We start from the raw sequence: 14896 nt of genomic DNA, 5'->3' as shown, positions 1-14896 counted from the left end.
AAAATCCCTCGAATCTTTAATAAAAAGCAATACTGATTCTTGCAACTATTTTAATGTCCTGGGAACCTACAATATATATTTTATCTTTCAGATTTAAAGATAGCTTCTCTTTCTTTAGCAAACGATATATTTGGAAATCAAAATAACTTCTAAATATAAGCACCCTGCTATAACATGAATAAGTACTACTGAAATAATTTGTGCAAAACCAAACACTAATTTTGAATGGGCTTGTAGGAAATATAGCAATAGGGCATACTATTGAAAACCTAATTAAATTTAAAGTGAGAACACTGGCAAGAGCCATAATTATTTGGTGAGATCTCTTGGAATGCCTGGGCAAAAAGCTCAGCATGAATGAAAAATGCCACAGAAAATGTTACAAAAGCAAACACACAAACCCTACCGCAGATTGAAGAAACCATTGTCAGTCTAACAAGTAAAATAATGCGCGAAATGAAAATGAAAGGCAAGGTTAGGAAAGGAGAAAGGATAATAAAAATACCAAAGAATCTCCAAAAAGCCTTAAAAATTAGAACCATTAAGTGAATTTATCAATTTTTTACAGTAGTGTTACAAGCATAACATAGATAGTAATATGTTTAACAAAGTGTGCAATATTTGTACACTTAACACTACAAAACATTGCAGTGACGATTGAAAACTCATGCAAATAGAGAGGTAAGCCACGCTCATTGATATGCAGTTGTCGTTGAGACACTGAATATTGTTAAGGTATCTGGGAAGGCAGAATAGTGGCTCCCAACGATGTCCATGCCCTAATCCCCAGAACCTGTCAATATATTCCAAGGCTGAATAAAGAACTTTGCCTTGTAACTAAGCTAAGGATCATAAGCTGGAAAGATTTTCCTGGATTCTCTAGATGGGCCTTTAGAAGCAGAGACTTGCTCTTGGCTGAGATAGAGGGGGCGTGACTGTGGAAAAATGGCCAGAGACATGCAATATTGCTGCTTTGAAGATGGTGGAAAGGGAGGGACCATTAACCAAAGAATGTGGGTGATTCCAAAACTGGAGAAGACAGAAACAAATTCTGCTTTATAACCAGAAGGGAACATGCTACCAGGGCCCTGATGTCAGCCCAGTGATACCTTTGTCAGACTTCTGACCTATGCAATTCTAAGACAATACATTTTTATTGTTTAAGCCACAAACCTTGTGGTGATTTGTTAAGGCGTATCAAAGTAGTATAGTAGCTTCCTGTTTAAAACAATCCCAATTTAAAGCCTGACAGTCTTTTTTTTAATAGAAATTGGGAAATTCATCCTAAAAATTATGGAATGCAAAGTACCTATAATAGACAAAATGTTCTTGAAGGAATAAGACACAGACTCAGACTTTTTTCAAGACTTACTCTAAGTCTTTCACTTGTAAGATTTCAAAACTTGCTATAAATCTATACACACAAAGTTGTTAGGTAATACAGCAAGGATAGACCAGTAGATCAATGGAACTTAAAATATAGTGGCTACCAATGAACATAACAAGTCAGTTGATTTCCTATGAAGGTCTCAAGGCAATTCAAAAAGAAAAAATGTTCTTCTCCACAAATGTTGCTGAAAAACAAATAGTGCTGGACCATCCAGGCCTTTACATGGCATTCACAAAAACTCACTTGAAATGGACCACAAATATAAAAGTTAAAATTATAAAACTTTCAGAAGAAACTATAGTATAATACTACCATGAACTTTGAGTAGATAAAAATAGGTACAGATATTGCACTTAAACAAAAGAAAAGAAATAAAAGTGTTTTTCTGCTCATCAAAAGACATTTTTAAGAGTATGACTAGGCAAGCCATAGAATGAGAGGAAATACGTGTAATACTAAAGTAGAAAAATTAAAAGAAACTGAATTTACAGTTTAAGTTTACACTAGAATGGGCATGAAGTAGCACCTCCGCCCACCCACCCCAAGTAAGAGTTAAGAAAGAATATTAACTGCTCCTCCGTAAGGTCTGTGAAGCATTAACCATATCTCTCCCCCACATATTTTGTAAGTTCTGTAAGCTCCCGTTTTTCTTGCTGTGCAACTGTAAGGTCACACGATCGATAAGCATGAGTTGCAAGACGTGTTTCCCAAGATATAAGCTGAGTCCTAAGAATATCACCTGATAATTAACTGCTTGGTACTTGCTTTTGTAAGCCAGCTTCCTGCATCATGTAATTCCCACCTCGAGGTGCATAAAAAGCATCCATTTTCTTTGTTTACTGCTCAGACTTTCAGGATGCATGTCTGCTGAGCCAGTGTACACCTAAAATATACCCTCCTGAACTCCACTTGGTCTCTCCAGTCTCTGATTTCCTGCTACAATACATATATCGGAAAAATGCATCCAGATCATATAAAAATGCAGACAGACTAATAATAGAAAGTTAAACAATGCAGTAATAAATGGACAAGAAATTCCTGAGTAGACAATTCACAAAAGATGGTCATTAAGCACATGAAAGCTTTTCAGTTCAATATCACCAGTCATCAGGGAAATGTAAATTAACCTACACTGAGATAGTACTTCAGTGGCTAACATTGTTTTACTATGACAATATCAGTGTTGGAGAGCATGTGGCAAAATTGCCAGTGAGGATAAAAAAATAGTAAAACCATTTGGTAAACTTTTCTTGCAATTTCTTATAAAGTTAAATATATACTTACCAGATTACCCAGAATTCTGTTTTAGAATGTTCAAAAGAGAAAAATGAAAATCTACATTGACTAAAATGACATATGTCCATAGTAGCCTTATTCAAAGAGCCAGAAACAAATGGCTCAACTCTCAAGAAGAAAATGATGAACATATTGTAATGTAGTTGTACAATGGACTACAGCTCAACAGTGAAGAGAGAAAGTGTCAATGCATGCACAAGCATGGACGAATCTCAAGAACGTTATGTTGGGCAAACATGTATATTTCTGTGTTTTATTGATGTGAAGTTTAAGAATAGACTAAACTAATCTGGGGTGCTATAAATCACACTGTGTTTTCTTGTATGGGATGAAGATTGACCACAGTGGGACAGGAGGGAACTGTTGGTGATGAGAAATGTTCTATATCTTATTTGTGGTGTTGATTACACAGGTACACACATTTGCCCAAGTTTTATAACTGTGCACTTATTATTGCCCATTTTATTGCCCTTAAATTACTTTATTGTTTAAAAAAAGAATATTTGTAGAAATACAGCTAAGACGGCTTCAGATTCCAGCACAACAATTGAGGTCTTTTAATTTTATGATTTGACTTCCATTGTTTTGGCTCCTCTGACCTAGGAAAAAATAGTACCTACCAACATTTATCAGTTGAGTATGAGCTAGTTTGTATTACAGAAACACACATTATTTCCGGACTTACTATTCTCTATAAATCAAAAAGACATCCAATGACCATTTTAAAATATTCAGAACAGAATCATAATTTTAAAAAATTACATTGTCTCTATCCCTATGTGACACATAAAGAGTGGTGGTAATTTTCATTTGATGAAAATGTACAGCCTTTGAGGTTGCATAGCAACCTTAGATGTCTATATTGTAAAAGACAAGTTTGAAAAATAATGTTACCACTTACAAAGTTTGTAAGACATTAATAAAACAGGCTGGGCTCAGTGGCTCATGCTTGTAATCTCAGCACTTTGGGAGACCAAGTCAGGCTGATCACTTGAGGTCAGGAGTTCAAGACCAGCCTGGCCAACATGACAAAACCCCATCTCTATTAAAAATATAAAAAGTATCGAGGTGTGGTGGTGCAGGCTGGTAATCCCAGCTACTCCAGAGGGTGAGAGACGAGAATCACTTGAACTCAGGAGAAAGAGGCTGAGTGAGCCGAGATGGTGCCACTGCACTCCAGCCTGGATGAAAAAGTGAGATGTCTCAAAAAAAAAAAAAAAAAAAAAAAAAGAGAGAGACAGAGAGATAGAGGAGATAGAGATTAATAAAACAAACACAGAATGTGTAAATGGGAATATAAAACAGATAAAAGCCAAAGTGATAGAACTGTTAAATAAAAATACCGTAGAAAGAATCAATAATACCTCATACCTCAAACTGGTTCTTGTAAGGATTAATGAAATGAGCCGTGTTTTGGAAATATTGGTCAGAAAGATAGAGAGGGCATGCACAGAGTGACCGATAGTGTGTGTGCAAAGGGAAACAGAACTACAAAAACAGCACAGCTATTAAAGAGGCAATAAAAGAAAAAGCACAATAAGAAGATATAACCAACAACATCATGCCAGCACATTTGGAAACTTAGAGAAAACTGGCAAATCCCTAGAAGGTAATAGCTTTAAAAAGTATTGTAATCATACCAAGAAGAAACCAGGAGAGTGCTGCTCCATTTTCAAAGCAATGTACCATTAAACCACAATAATCAATTCTTTTACACCCAAGAATTTAACAACAAGTAAATGCCTGATAATAAAATTATTAAGTAGAACGTAGAGCAACAGAAAGCCTTGTTAGGAGTAAGAGTGTCAATCTGAGCAATCTCTTGGAGAAAAATATATTGGCACTATTTATCTCTTTGATGCTGTCCAAACTGATATCCCAGCAAATTCATTTCTAAGTACATATATCCTGGTGTATGTGTGCACTAAGAGATATAAATGAGACTACTTATGGGAACATTGTTTGTAAAAACAAATAAATGACTGCAAATGTCTTCAATATTCACTGGGAGAAAGGTGGATCAATTGTGATATATTTGTACAATACGATTCCATGCAGCCAAGAAAAAGAATGAAACTTGGTTAAACTCATCAACTCTGATGACTCAAAATTGCAATGGTAAGCCATGAAAACAGGCATGGAAGAATCTATACAATAGGATTTCATTTCTATAAATGTCACAAACAAATGAAGCAATATGTTGCTTGGGGATAGTTCCATATGTGTGTGCTAAGCATATAGAGAAGATATTAATGGTTAACCCAAAATTCATGATAGTGGCCAACTCTGGGAAATAGAGAGAGGCATAGTTTTGGGGAGAAACTCACGAAGATATCATTTAAAAAAAATGTTGAGTACATATTTTTAAAAGTTGAGTACACTGAAATTTATTTCATTATTGCCCTTTCAATAGCACATGTATATTATATATACCCTTTATATGTGTGATATATTATTATAATTTTTTAAATTACATTAATTTCTCAAGTTACTTAACTCTTATAACTTGAGATTGCATTTTTCTAAGGGTCCAATGTGACTTTAGGTTCATACTGTCCACGCTGCTGTCACAGAGGAACAATACCAACAAGTTAGACTTCAATGAATTGTTCAATTAAAACAGAACAAAACACACTGTACCATATAATTCCTCACATAAGGAGTATAGCTTAAGTACTTTCAGGTTATATTATGGCATATAGCCTACACTGTCCTGTTGTACTTTGTTGTATTTTGCCTTTCATGTTTTAAAGTTTCAGGGTAGTGATTCATTCAGTGCAACTTACTTTAAAATATATTTTTACTGTTGTGTAACTAGTTTCTCATCCTACAAATGCACATAATATAAACCTAAAAGTTTTAAAATGTCCTTTTCAAATCTTCAGTGGTTAAATCCTTATTGGATAAATCATTTTTGTTCTGAATCCAGAAAGGGCTGCAACAGTTTGAATATCTGACATCTTCACAAAAGGCATTGGGAAAGGTACTTTCCTGGGACTGTCCCAGGAAGGACTTCTGAGTGGGAACGCTGATGCCGTCTCATTCCAGCTGCCAGTTGGACAGCACAGTGTGTAACTTACTGATGAATCCTTAGCATCTGCCATGGTGGTTCCCATTTCAATTATCTTTAATATTTCAGGCAAACCTGGTGAAACTTCTTTTGATGCATCAGGCAAACCCACACCTTGTGAACTGTAATGAGGAGAAGCCGTCAGGTAGGTTAGGAGCATCCTGGGACCATTGAGCAGGTACTGTTTCCCTCCTTTCGTATCGGGGTATCCATCTATCTTCAGCACAGCTACAGAGTGAGAGCAGGACAAGCCTGTGAAGCTGTGTAACAACCAGCCCAGTTCAAGCACAATTCATCATCGCCTGTGCTCGGCTCCATTCCAAGAGGCTATTCACAGTTTAATCTACACTGTACCATTGTACTTTGTTGTATTTTGCCTTTCATGTTTTAAACTTTCAGGATAGTGATTTATTCAGTGTAACTTACTTTAAAATACATTTTTACTGTTATTTAACTAGAGTCTCATACTACCAAATACATGCTTATCCGTTAAGGTATTTTTGAAAAATAGTAGCGTTATTATCTGTGCAGATATTTAAACTACAAGAAAAATACAGAGGCTGACATTCTCATGCAAATTTCAAACTTTGAAAATCTTGACTTAATGTTACTTATTTTTTAATAAATATATTTTTGAAGATTTCTAAAATTATTTTAGTCACTGCCCTTTTTGTATATTCATATCCTTATTTAATAAATGGATGCTACATTAATTTTGTAACTTTTCTAATTTAACAGAAAGTTACTAATCATAATGATTTTTGCAATAGTAAAAACAGTTCTGAATAACAAAGAGAAAAATCTAGCATAAGTAATACCACATCAAAATTTTGAAGGCAGTAATTGATCTGAATAACTTAATGAATCTATTATTGCTCTTGCTATACCTCTGCTAACTTAAATGTACTTTACTTTTGAGATTTGTCATTTGATATACTCTCAGGAGTATGAATTTCTAATAAATCTCCAGTTAAAGCCAGAAGGGATTTTTCTCTATTTGTTATTTATTGAAATTAAGTATCATTATTTAATGTTTATTACTTCATCTTCTCTGCTAAACTGAAGATTTACCAAACTAAAATTTAAGACAGCTTAATAGTCACAAACTTGAGAATCAAGCTAATATTACTTACAGTCTAGTCATTTTAACATTATCTATATTAGTATGCTAATGATAAATATCAAAAGAGCAAATAGAAATTTTTAGGTATTTTTTAAAAATATGTTTACTATGAATAAAAGTCACATCCTCTGTTAACTCTAATCTGGGTCTAACAGTAGCTCACATTTTTAAAGTTCGTGTTCCTGGCTTATTTCCCAGACAAGGGAGGATATGACTGACTTTTGACTGCATGGACTCCCGTGGCATACTGTCGCCATTTAGGTCTAGTGTCATTTCAAACAGATGTCCAGGCACAGCGGTTGACAATCTTAGGAATGGAGGCAATGAATGAACTTCTGGTCTAGATTCAGCACTGGTCATCTCAGCACAGTGCATGAGGACTCTCTCAGGCAACTTTTACCATATTGCTCATGCAAAGTCGACTAGCAACCTAGTACCTTATTCATGGCCTACTGGCAATACGGGACACAGTGCTGGGCCTATAATAGATCCTCAGTAAAGATTTGCTAGTTGAATGAAAATACTTTTATCACATGCAAAAAGCAAAGAGTTATAATGCAGTGAGAGGTTTCAACTAAAGCAGATACGCCAACAATCCAGGCAGCAAGAAGATATAACTAGATAAAACCAGATACAAGAATAGAGCAGAGAACAGTAAACCAGAAACCTATGCTATAACTGAGAAAATGAAAGTCGTCATCAGTATTATAGTTTATTACTGTTATTTTATGTTTCTTGAATTTGGAATGGATTCATAAAAAAATATCAGGGGAGGGAAACAATTTGTTAGGTGGGACAGAAATGTAATCTACCAAAGTAAGAAAGCTGAACACTCACCTACTTTTTACATGTATATAATATAATCTGAGGCAAATAATGACAAAATCTTTACATAATATCTTCTTGTGGCAGCTACATTACTGTGACCAGCTCAGAAGGCCACATAGCTCTCATTTATAGACATAGGTGGTCACACAATCTGGTCCTAATGATCGAGAAGCAGCAGCTGCCTCCAGTAGGTTCTTAATTGATATGAATACTGATTTTTTCCTCATGCTCTATATCAGTTTCTAGATCAGTAATTGTTGATAGTATAAACTTGATTGATACATATATATGTTGCTACCCAAACGTGTTGAGATGTTACTGTTATGTGTAATTTGTAAGGGAATATATTTATGTATATTTGCAATTGATAAAGGTAAAAATATTATGGCTAGAGAGCAGACCCCTTGTGTAAATAATACAACTGAGTATTTACTTGTACAACTACCCATTTAGTAGAATGTTTATAGAAAGCCGGTTACATGCTTTATAATCCAGTCGATGGGAAAGTGTAACTTTTTCTGTAATTTTGGTTCATAGTCACCAAGATGCAGGACAAGTTTTACTGAGAATGAAATGACATTAAGTTTGTGCAAGCTTATTCTCAGTGACTTTTTATTTTACATATCCCCCATCCAGTGTGTACTATTTTCATATTTTATTTCATTTATAATTAAATATGTCACTGATGTAAAACAAAATAGTGTTTTAAAGTGACAGTACTTCAATTTTATCCCAGCAATAAACTTTTAAGGTTTTTTGTTTTGAGTCATACATTGATAAATTTTTATCATTTTAAGCATATCGGAATTATTGAAAGTAAATAGATTTATGTACTATCACCACCCATCATTTTTCTGATTTTCTTATTTTTTTTCTTGTAGATATTGCTGCATCTGAGTTTATTGAGGAAATGCTGCTGAAAGCCGAAATTGCCTGGGAAGAAAAAATGAAAGAGCCTTTATCTGTTTCTACCTTAGCACAAGAAGAGCCCTATGAAGAGATCATGCATGATCTCCCCGTGCTGTCGAGTAAGCTGTAAGTGTCTTCCTGCTCATTCTCATTTGCCATCTTCTCTACCTGCTGGTCATTTCAGAGCCAATATTAAGTCTGACTCTCAGCAAAAATGAGTTAGAACAATTAAAATGGTTTATCAATGTATGTACCAAAAAACACTTGTTAAACATAATTTTGAGTTTAACAAAAAAACATAATGATGAGTTAAACATAATTTTATATAAACCCTCTGATTTAAAAACAATGTTACTATATCAGTTATGAAATCAATTTCGTGTACCATGAGACCAAATAATATTTCAAACACATTCCAAGATTTTAGCTAAACTGATAATGAGGTTTCCAGTGATTATCATTATGGCTAACTTTCCTGAAAGAGAAAATACTGATATGTGTTTTTTTCTCTCATAAGCATAAAACAAATTATTTATTGTTGTGTATGTTATCTCCTAAAATAACTTTCCTGTTGCATTGAAAATATCAAATGGATCGACATCATTTTCAAGGTCTGAAAACGTGACACAAAGTGTGAATAACAAATAACGTTCGAATTAATGTTAAATTTATTGAAGAATAAGTGTTTATTTAACTCGTAGAATGATGCTTATGTTTCTGGAGTTTTTCTTTGCCAGCATATGGATATATAAACACAAGTTTTATGTATATAACTTAGGTATGCTTACATATTCATTCATTTTTAAATATTTGTTTGAAATCTACTGACTGTGGTGCTTGGAATATATAACAAAACAGATAGCAAACATTGTCAGGTAGAGATGGACTGTGAGTATCTAAATCAATAAGTAAATCTCTATGAATAAATAACATTGCATGTAATCTGTGGGATCTTGTTTAAAAGTCTGTGACATCGTTTTAAAGACCTTCAAAAACAGCAATCGGGTAAAGCAATTGTGTATTCAGAGCAATATTATAAAAAATTGATAGTACCTATAAAATTACTGAAAGATAAATTATTAAACATTGGAAAGCTTGTTACCTCCAGAATGCTACTGCTAAAATATGCATTAAAATAAGTAAGACAAAGATGGAAAGCTTTATGAAGGGTTTTAACATGATATAAAAGTTCATTTAAAACCATAGAAATACCCATGGTGAAAATGTACAAAAAGCAAACATATGAAAATCTGGATATTCTAATGCAACCCCTCTAAAACAGATCTCTATGAATTTATATATTCATATTCTTCAGAGGTGGTGTTGTGGTTACTGGAAAGAGCTCTGCCTTATGACTAATACTTAGTCTGAATAGTTAAAGACGTTGATGCCCAACTTTCAAAAACAAATAGAATGAGTAGACAAAATATCAACAAGGGAATAGAAGACTTAAATAACACTATAAACCAACCAGATCTAACAGACACAATTAGAGCACTTCATCCAGAAATTGTGGAATACATATTCTTTTCAATTGTGCATGGAACATTCTTTTCCAAAATCAGAAATGAAAGAGGAATATTACTCCTGAATTTACAGAAACAAAAATAATTAGAAGGAAATACTATTAACAATTGTTCACCAAAATATTAGATAACCTAGACGAAATTGACAAATTCCAAGAAAACACCAAGAAGCAGAACTAAAGAAAAAAAGAGAACATTGGAATAGACCTACAGCAAGTAGAGATTGAATTTGTCACCAAAAACTTCTCACAAAGGAAAGCTAATGTCCACATGGCTTCAAGGCTGAATTCTTCCAATTGTTTAAAGAATTAACACTATCCCTCACAAACACTTTCAAAAACAGAAGAGCAGGGAATTGTTCTTGACTCATTCTATCAGGTCAGAATTACCCAGATACAAAAATCAAATAAAAATGTCAGATAAAAAGAAAACAACAACCTTATGAATGTAGCTTTAAGACACCTAAATAAAACACCAGCAAATCAAGTTCAGCCACATATAAAAAGGATTTCACAATATGTCTTTGTGAGATTTATGACAAGAAAGCAAGGCTGAGCGTTGAAAAATCAGAAAATATGGTGTATCATGTTAATAGAATAAAGAACAAAATCAAATGATTATCTCAACATATGTAGAAAAAGCATTTGACAAAGCCCAATACACTTTTATGAGGAAAAAGTAAATAAACTAAGAATGGCAGGAAATTTTCTCAACCTGATAAAGGGCAAGTACCAAAAAATAAAAAAAGGAAACAAAACAAAAGCAAAACAGAGCTAACGTTGTACTCAATGGTAACTGATCACTTACCCCATAAGATGAGGACAAAGGCAAGAGTGTCTGCTGTCACCAGCTCTGTTCAACATTGTATTGGTGGTTTTTGCTAGAGCAACCTAGCAAGAAAATAAATAAATAAATAAATAAATAAAAAGTATCCAAACTGGAAATGAAGAAGTAAAACTATCTCTATATTCAGATGACATAATCTTTATGTAGAAAATTCTAAGGAATTTATTTAAAAATCCTATTTGAACTAAGAATATAGTTCAGGAGGATGGCAATACCCATGATCAAGACACAGAAACAATCAGTATTTCTATACACAGCAATTCGTAATTCAAAAATGAGATTAAAAACATGCTTACCCAGTAGGGGAGGAAAAAAGGAAAAATTAAAAACAATTTAGTTTACAACAACATAAGAAAAACAAAATACAAGAAAATTTAAGAAAAGAACTGCAAATTTTTACACTGAAAACTACAAAACATCACTGAAAGAAATTAAAGAGCCTAAATATAGGAATATTGACTGGTGCTACAGCTGCTGTAACCTTGGGGTGTCATGCCCTTGGGGTATCTTGCTTCTTGTGCCAAAGTTTTAGAACTCCAAAGATTTAGAAGTTGTGCAAATGATACTACTTTGACTTTCCAGTGTGTTTCAATGTTCCATATGGATTATTTTTTTTTTGTTTTGAGACAGTGTCTCGCTCTGTTGCCCAGGCTGGAGTCCAATGGTACAATCTCGGCTCGCTGCAACCTCCGCCTCCTGGGCTCAAGTAATTCTCCTGCCTCAGCCTCCTGAGTAGCTGCGATTACAAGTGTGCATCACCGTGCCCAGCTAGTTTTTGTATTTTTAGTAGAGATGAGGTTTCACCATGTTGGCCAGGCTGGTCTTGAACTCCTGGCTTCAGGTGATCCACCCACCTCGGCCTCCCAAAGTGCTGGGATTACAGGCGTGAGCCACTGTGCCGGCCCCCGTATGGATTTGTATGTCCTGAACACCTCTTTTTCACAAGCAGAAGAAATTTCTCATAACTAGAGTGGCCATATGTGCCCATTTGGTCCAGTCTGGTGTCTGCTTGTTTCCCCAGCATGATGATGAATAAAGCCCTCTTTCAGTATTAAAATGTCCCAGTTGTCACCTTAAGTTCTACTTTTACAGAATCAGAAAACTGTGGCATAAAATTTCTTGTGTGGTTTCACTTCGTATTAATATATTAAAGAATATTAATTGAAGGGGTGGCCTGCCCCCTCCACACCTGTGGGCCTTTCTCGTTAGGTGGAACGAGAGACTTGAGAAAAGAAATGAGACACAGAGACAAAGTATAGAGAAAGAAAAAGTGGGCCCAGGGGACGGGCGCTCAGCATGCAGAGGACCCACGCCCGCACCGGTCTCTGAGTTCCCTCAGTATTTATTGATCATTATCTTTACCATCTTAGCAAAAGGGAAGTGGCAGGGTAATAGGATCATCCTAGGGAGAAGGTCAGCAGTAAGTCATATGAATAAAGATCTCTGTGACATGAATAAGTTTAAGGAAAAGTGCTGTGCCTTGATATGCATATGCAAGCATCTCCATAAACCTTTTTAGTGCATAAAGAGCAGCATTGCCGCTAGCGTGTCCCACCTTCAGCCCAAAGGCGGTTTTCTCCTTTCTCAGTAAACAGAACATACAATCCGGTTTTACACCGAGATGTTCCATTGCCCAGGGACGAGCTGGAGACAGATGCTTTTCTCTATCTCAACTGCTGAGAGGCCTTTCCTCTTATACTAGTCCTCCTCAGCACAGACCCTTCACGGGTGTCAGGCTGGGGGACGATCAGCTCTTTCCCTTCCCACGAGGCCATATTTCAGACTATCACATGGGGAGAAACCTTGGACAATACCTAGCTTTCCAAGGCAGAGGTCCCTGTGACCTTTGGCAGTGTACGTGTCCCTGGGTACTTGAGATTAAGAGAATGGTGATGACTTTTAACCAGCAAGCTGCCTTCAGGCACTTGTTTAACAAAGCACAGCCTGCACAGCCCAAAATCCATTAAACTTTGAGTCACCACAGCACATGTCTCTTGCAAGGACAAGGTTGGGGGTAGGGTCACAGATTAACAGCATCTCAAATACAGAACAAAATGGAGTCTCTTATGTCTACTTCTTTCTATATAGACACAGTAACAGCCTGGTCTCTTTCTTTTCCTGACAATTAATGCATAGTATTTAAGCAATTTAAGCAATAATACATCATATTTGTATATTGTCTTTTAGATTACAAATGACTTTTATATCAAATAACTCATTTGATATGTATGTATAATTTTTTTATTTAGTAATCTATAAAACATCAAGCCTTTTAAATCAAATATTACAACTACATTGTTAAATTCTACAGAATGTGTTTACAAAGTATTGATAAACCTGTCAACGAGTTCCCTAATTATTTTCTCTTAGGTATTCTGAAGTCCAGTAGTGCACAAAGAGAAATGTCATCGAATACAGAGGCAGAATGATCCATTCAGGGAGCATTCCTAGCAAAGCTAACACTTGAAACTTTCAGAATCTTCCTTCATATATACATAAAAGTACTAAATTATACTTAATTTACAAATTTTCCCTTAAACGAGCTATTAAAATTTTTTTGCATATATCTATTGAGAGCTGTCAAGATTAATATGTCTTAAAAACAGTATAAACTCCAGTTCAGCCAATGACACATGAAAGTTTTATTTGCTTTTTAGACACAGGTAATATTTTACCATAATGGTCTTTAAATTGTAAAAAAAAACTCTTACAAAAATTAATTTTTAGAAGGACCAAATATACAGCAATTAATTCAAATCTCTTCAAGAACTCTTTCATTTAATATTAATCCTTAGGTCTTTATAGAAGCAGAAAAACAAAAATTTAATTGAATTTTCTACGGTGAACAATTTATGTAGCTATGTTTGTAGGAGTAACATTAAGAACTGTCTATTCAGTTATTTTAAGCACCAAAATAACCAAGTCACATATGCCATATCTTTACTAAATCTGTTTGTGTTATTATCATTTTTTTTTGGTTATTTTTGTTGTTGGCCTCATATATCTCAATATATTCAATTGTATTTCATCTCTATGATTTTCTAAAATTACTTTAGTTACAATGGGTGATAATTGTTGCCTTTGTTGGTTTCATTTTATTACATTCCTGTTTCCATTTTCAGAAATAAAATCCTATTTCCTATAGGCACATTTTCTCTGCATGAAGTTACTTTTATGTTTGTCAAAATAAGTAAGTCTGGCATAAATCCAGTAGAGTTCAGAAATTGGTTGTCTGCTGGTATATTCTCATCTAATTTTTTTTCACAGTCAGAGTTAAATCTATCTCTACTGTATTAATCTAAGCTACCCTTGCATGGTACTGAATTTCTTTTTTTAAATGTTTATGGGATCTGTCTTATCCATAGAAAATATACTATCTCGTTTCTTTTTTTTCTCACCAAATAAAACTTCTATTACTAATAATTTCTTTTTTATAATCAGAATAAGAATTTCTTGTTGAAGAAAATTTGGAAACTGCAGAAAAACATATAGAAGCATGAAAAAAATCGCTCATTTGCTTCAAAGAAAAGTTGCACCAGAGAAGTTATACAGGAAAGAAAGACTTTACTAAAAACTATTGCACTAAGGGAGAATGATTGAACTCAATTCAACTGAACAAAAAATGGGAGAGTTTCTAAGTGCTGGAATGAGCTAGCAGGAAAGTACTGTAGCACTTTAGGGAGGAGTTTGGTCAAGGTGACTAAGCCATGGGCATTTGCTCATTGTCCTTTATCAAAGTTAGGCTCCTGTGCTCCACAAAAACTATGTGGGCTCTGTTCTTCCCTGTTTAGACTTCAAAGGGATGACTCCCAGGTCATAAAGACATCCCTGGGTTGTAAAACTGGCCAGAGGCTGGGAGAAGATATACATCTCAAAGAGGGAGAGAAAATATTTGCAGTTCAGTTTTC

At 34.6% G+C, this 14896-nt stretch overlaps 1 protein-coding gene across 8 annotated transcripts in view; it reads left to right on the top strand.

The window, feature by feature from the left end:
* The window catches only part of LOC105485316 (myosin XVI), a 703391-nt gene that overhangs the window by 306700 nt on the left and 381795 nt on the right, over window positions 1-14896 (top strand). For all 8 annotated transcript variants that reach the window (XM_011747599.2, XM_071081051.1, XM_011747600.3 and 5 more), the window contains 2 exons: window positions 5826-5901; window positions 8589-8742. In XM_011747599.2, coding sequence (XP_011745901.2) covers window positions 5826-5901; window positions 8589-8742 — 230 coding nt within the window. The remainder of the gene's footprint in view (window positions 1-5825; window positions 5902-8588; window positions 8743-14896) is intronic.

Source organism: Macaca nemestrina, chromosome 16, assembly GCF_043159975.1.
Source record: "Macaca nemestrina isolate mMacNem1 chromosome 16, mMacNem.hap1, whole genome shotgun sequence".
NCBI lineage: Eukaryota > Metazoa > Chordata > Mammalia > Primates > Cercopithecidae > Macaca > Macaca nemestrina.
Note: the sequence above shows the minus strand (reverse complement) of the source record. Positions and strands in the feature narration are given on the sequence as shown.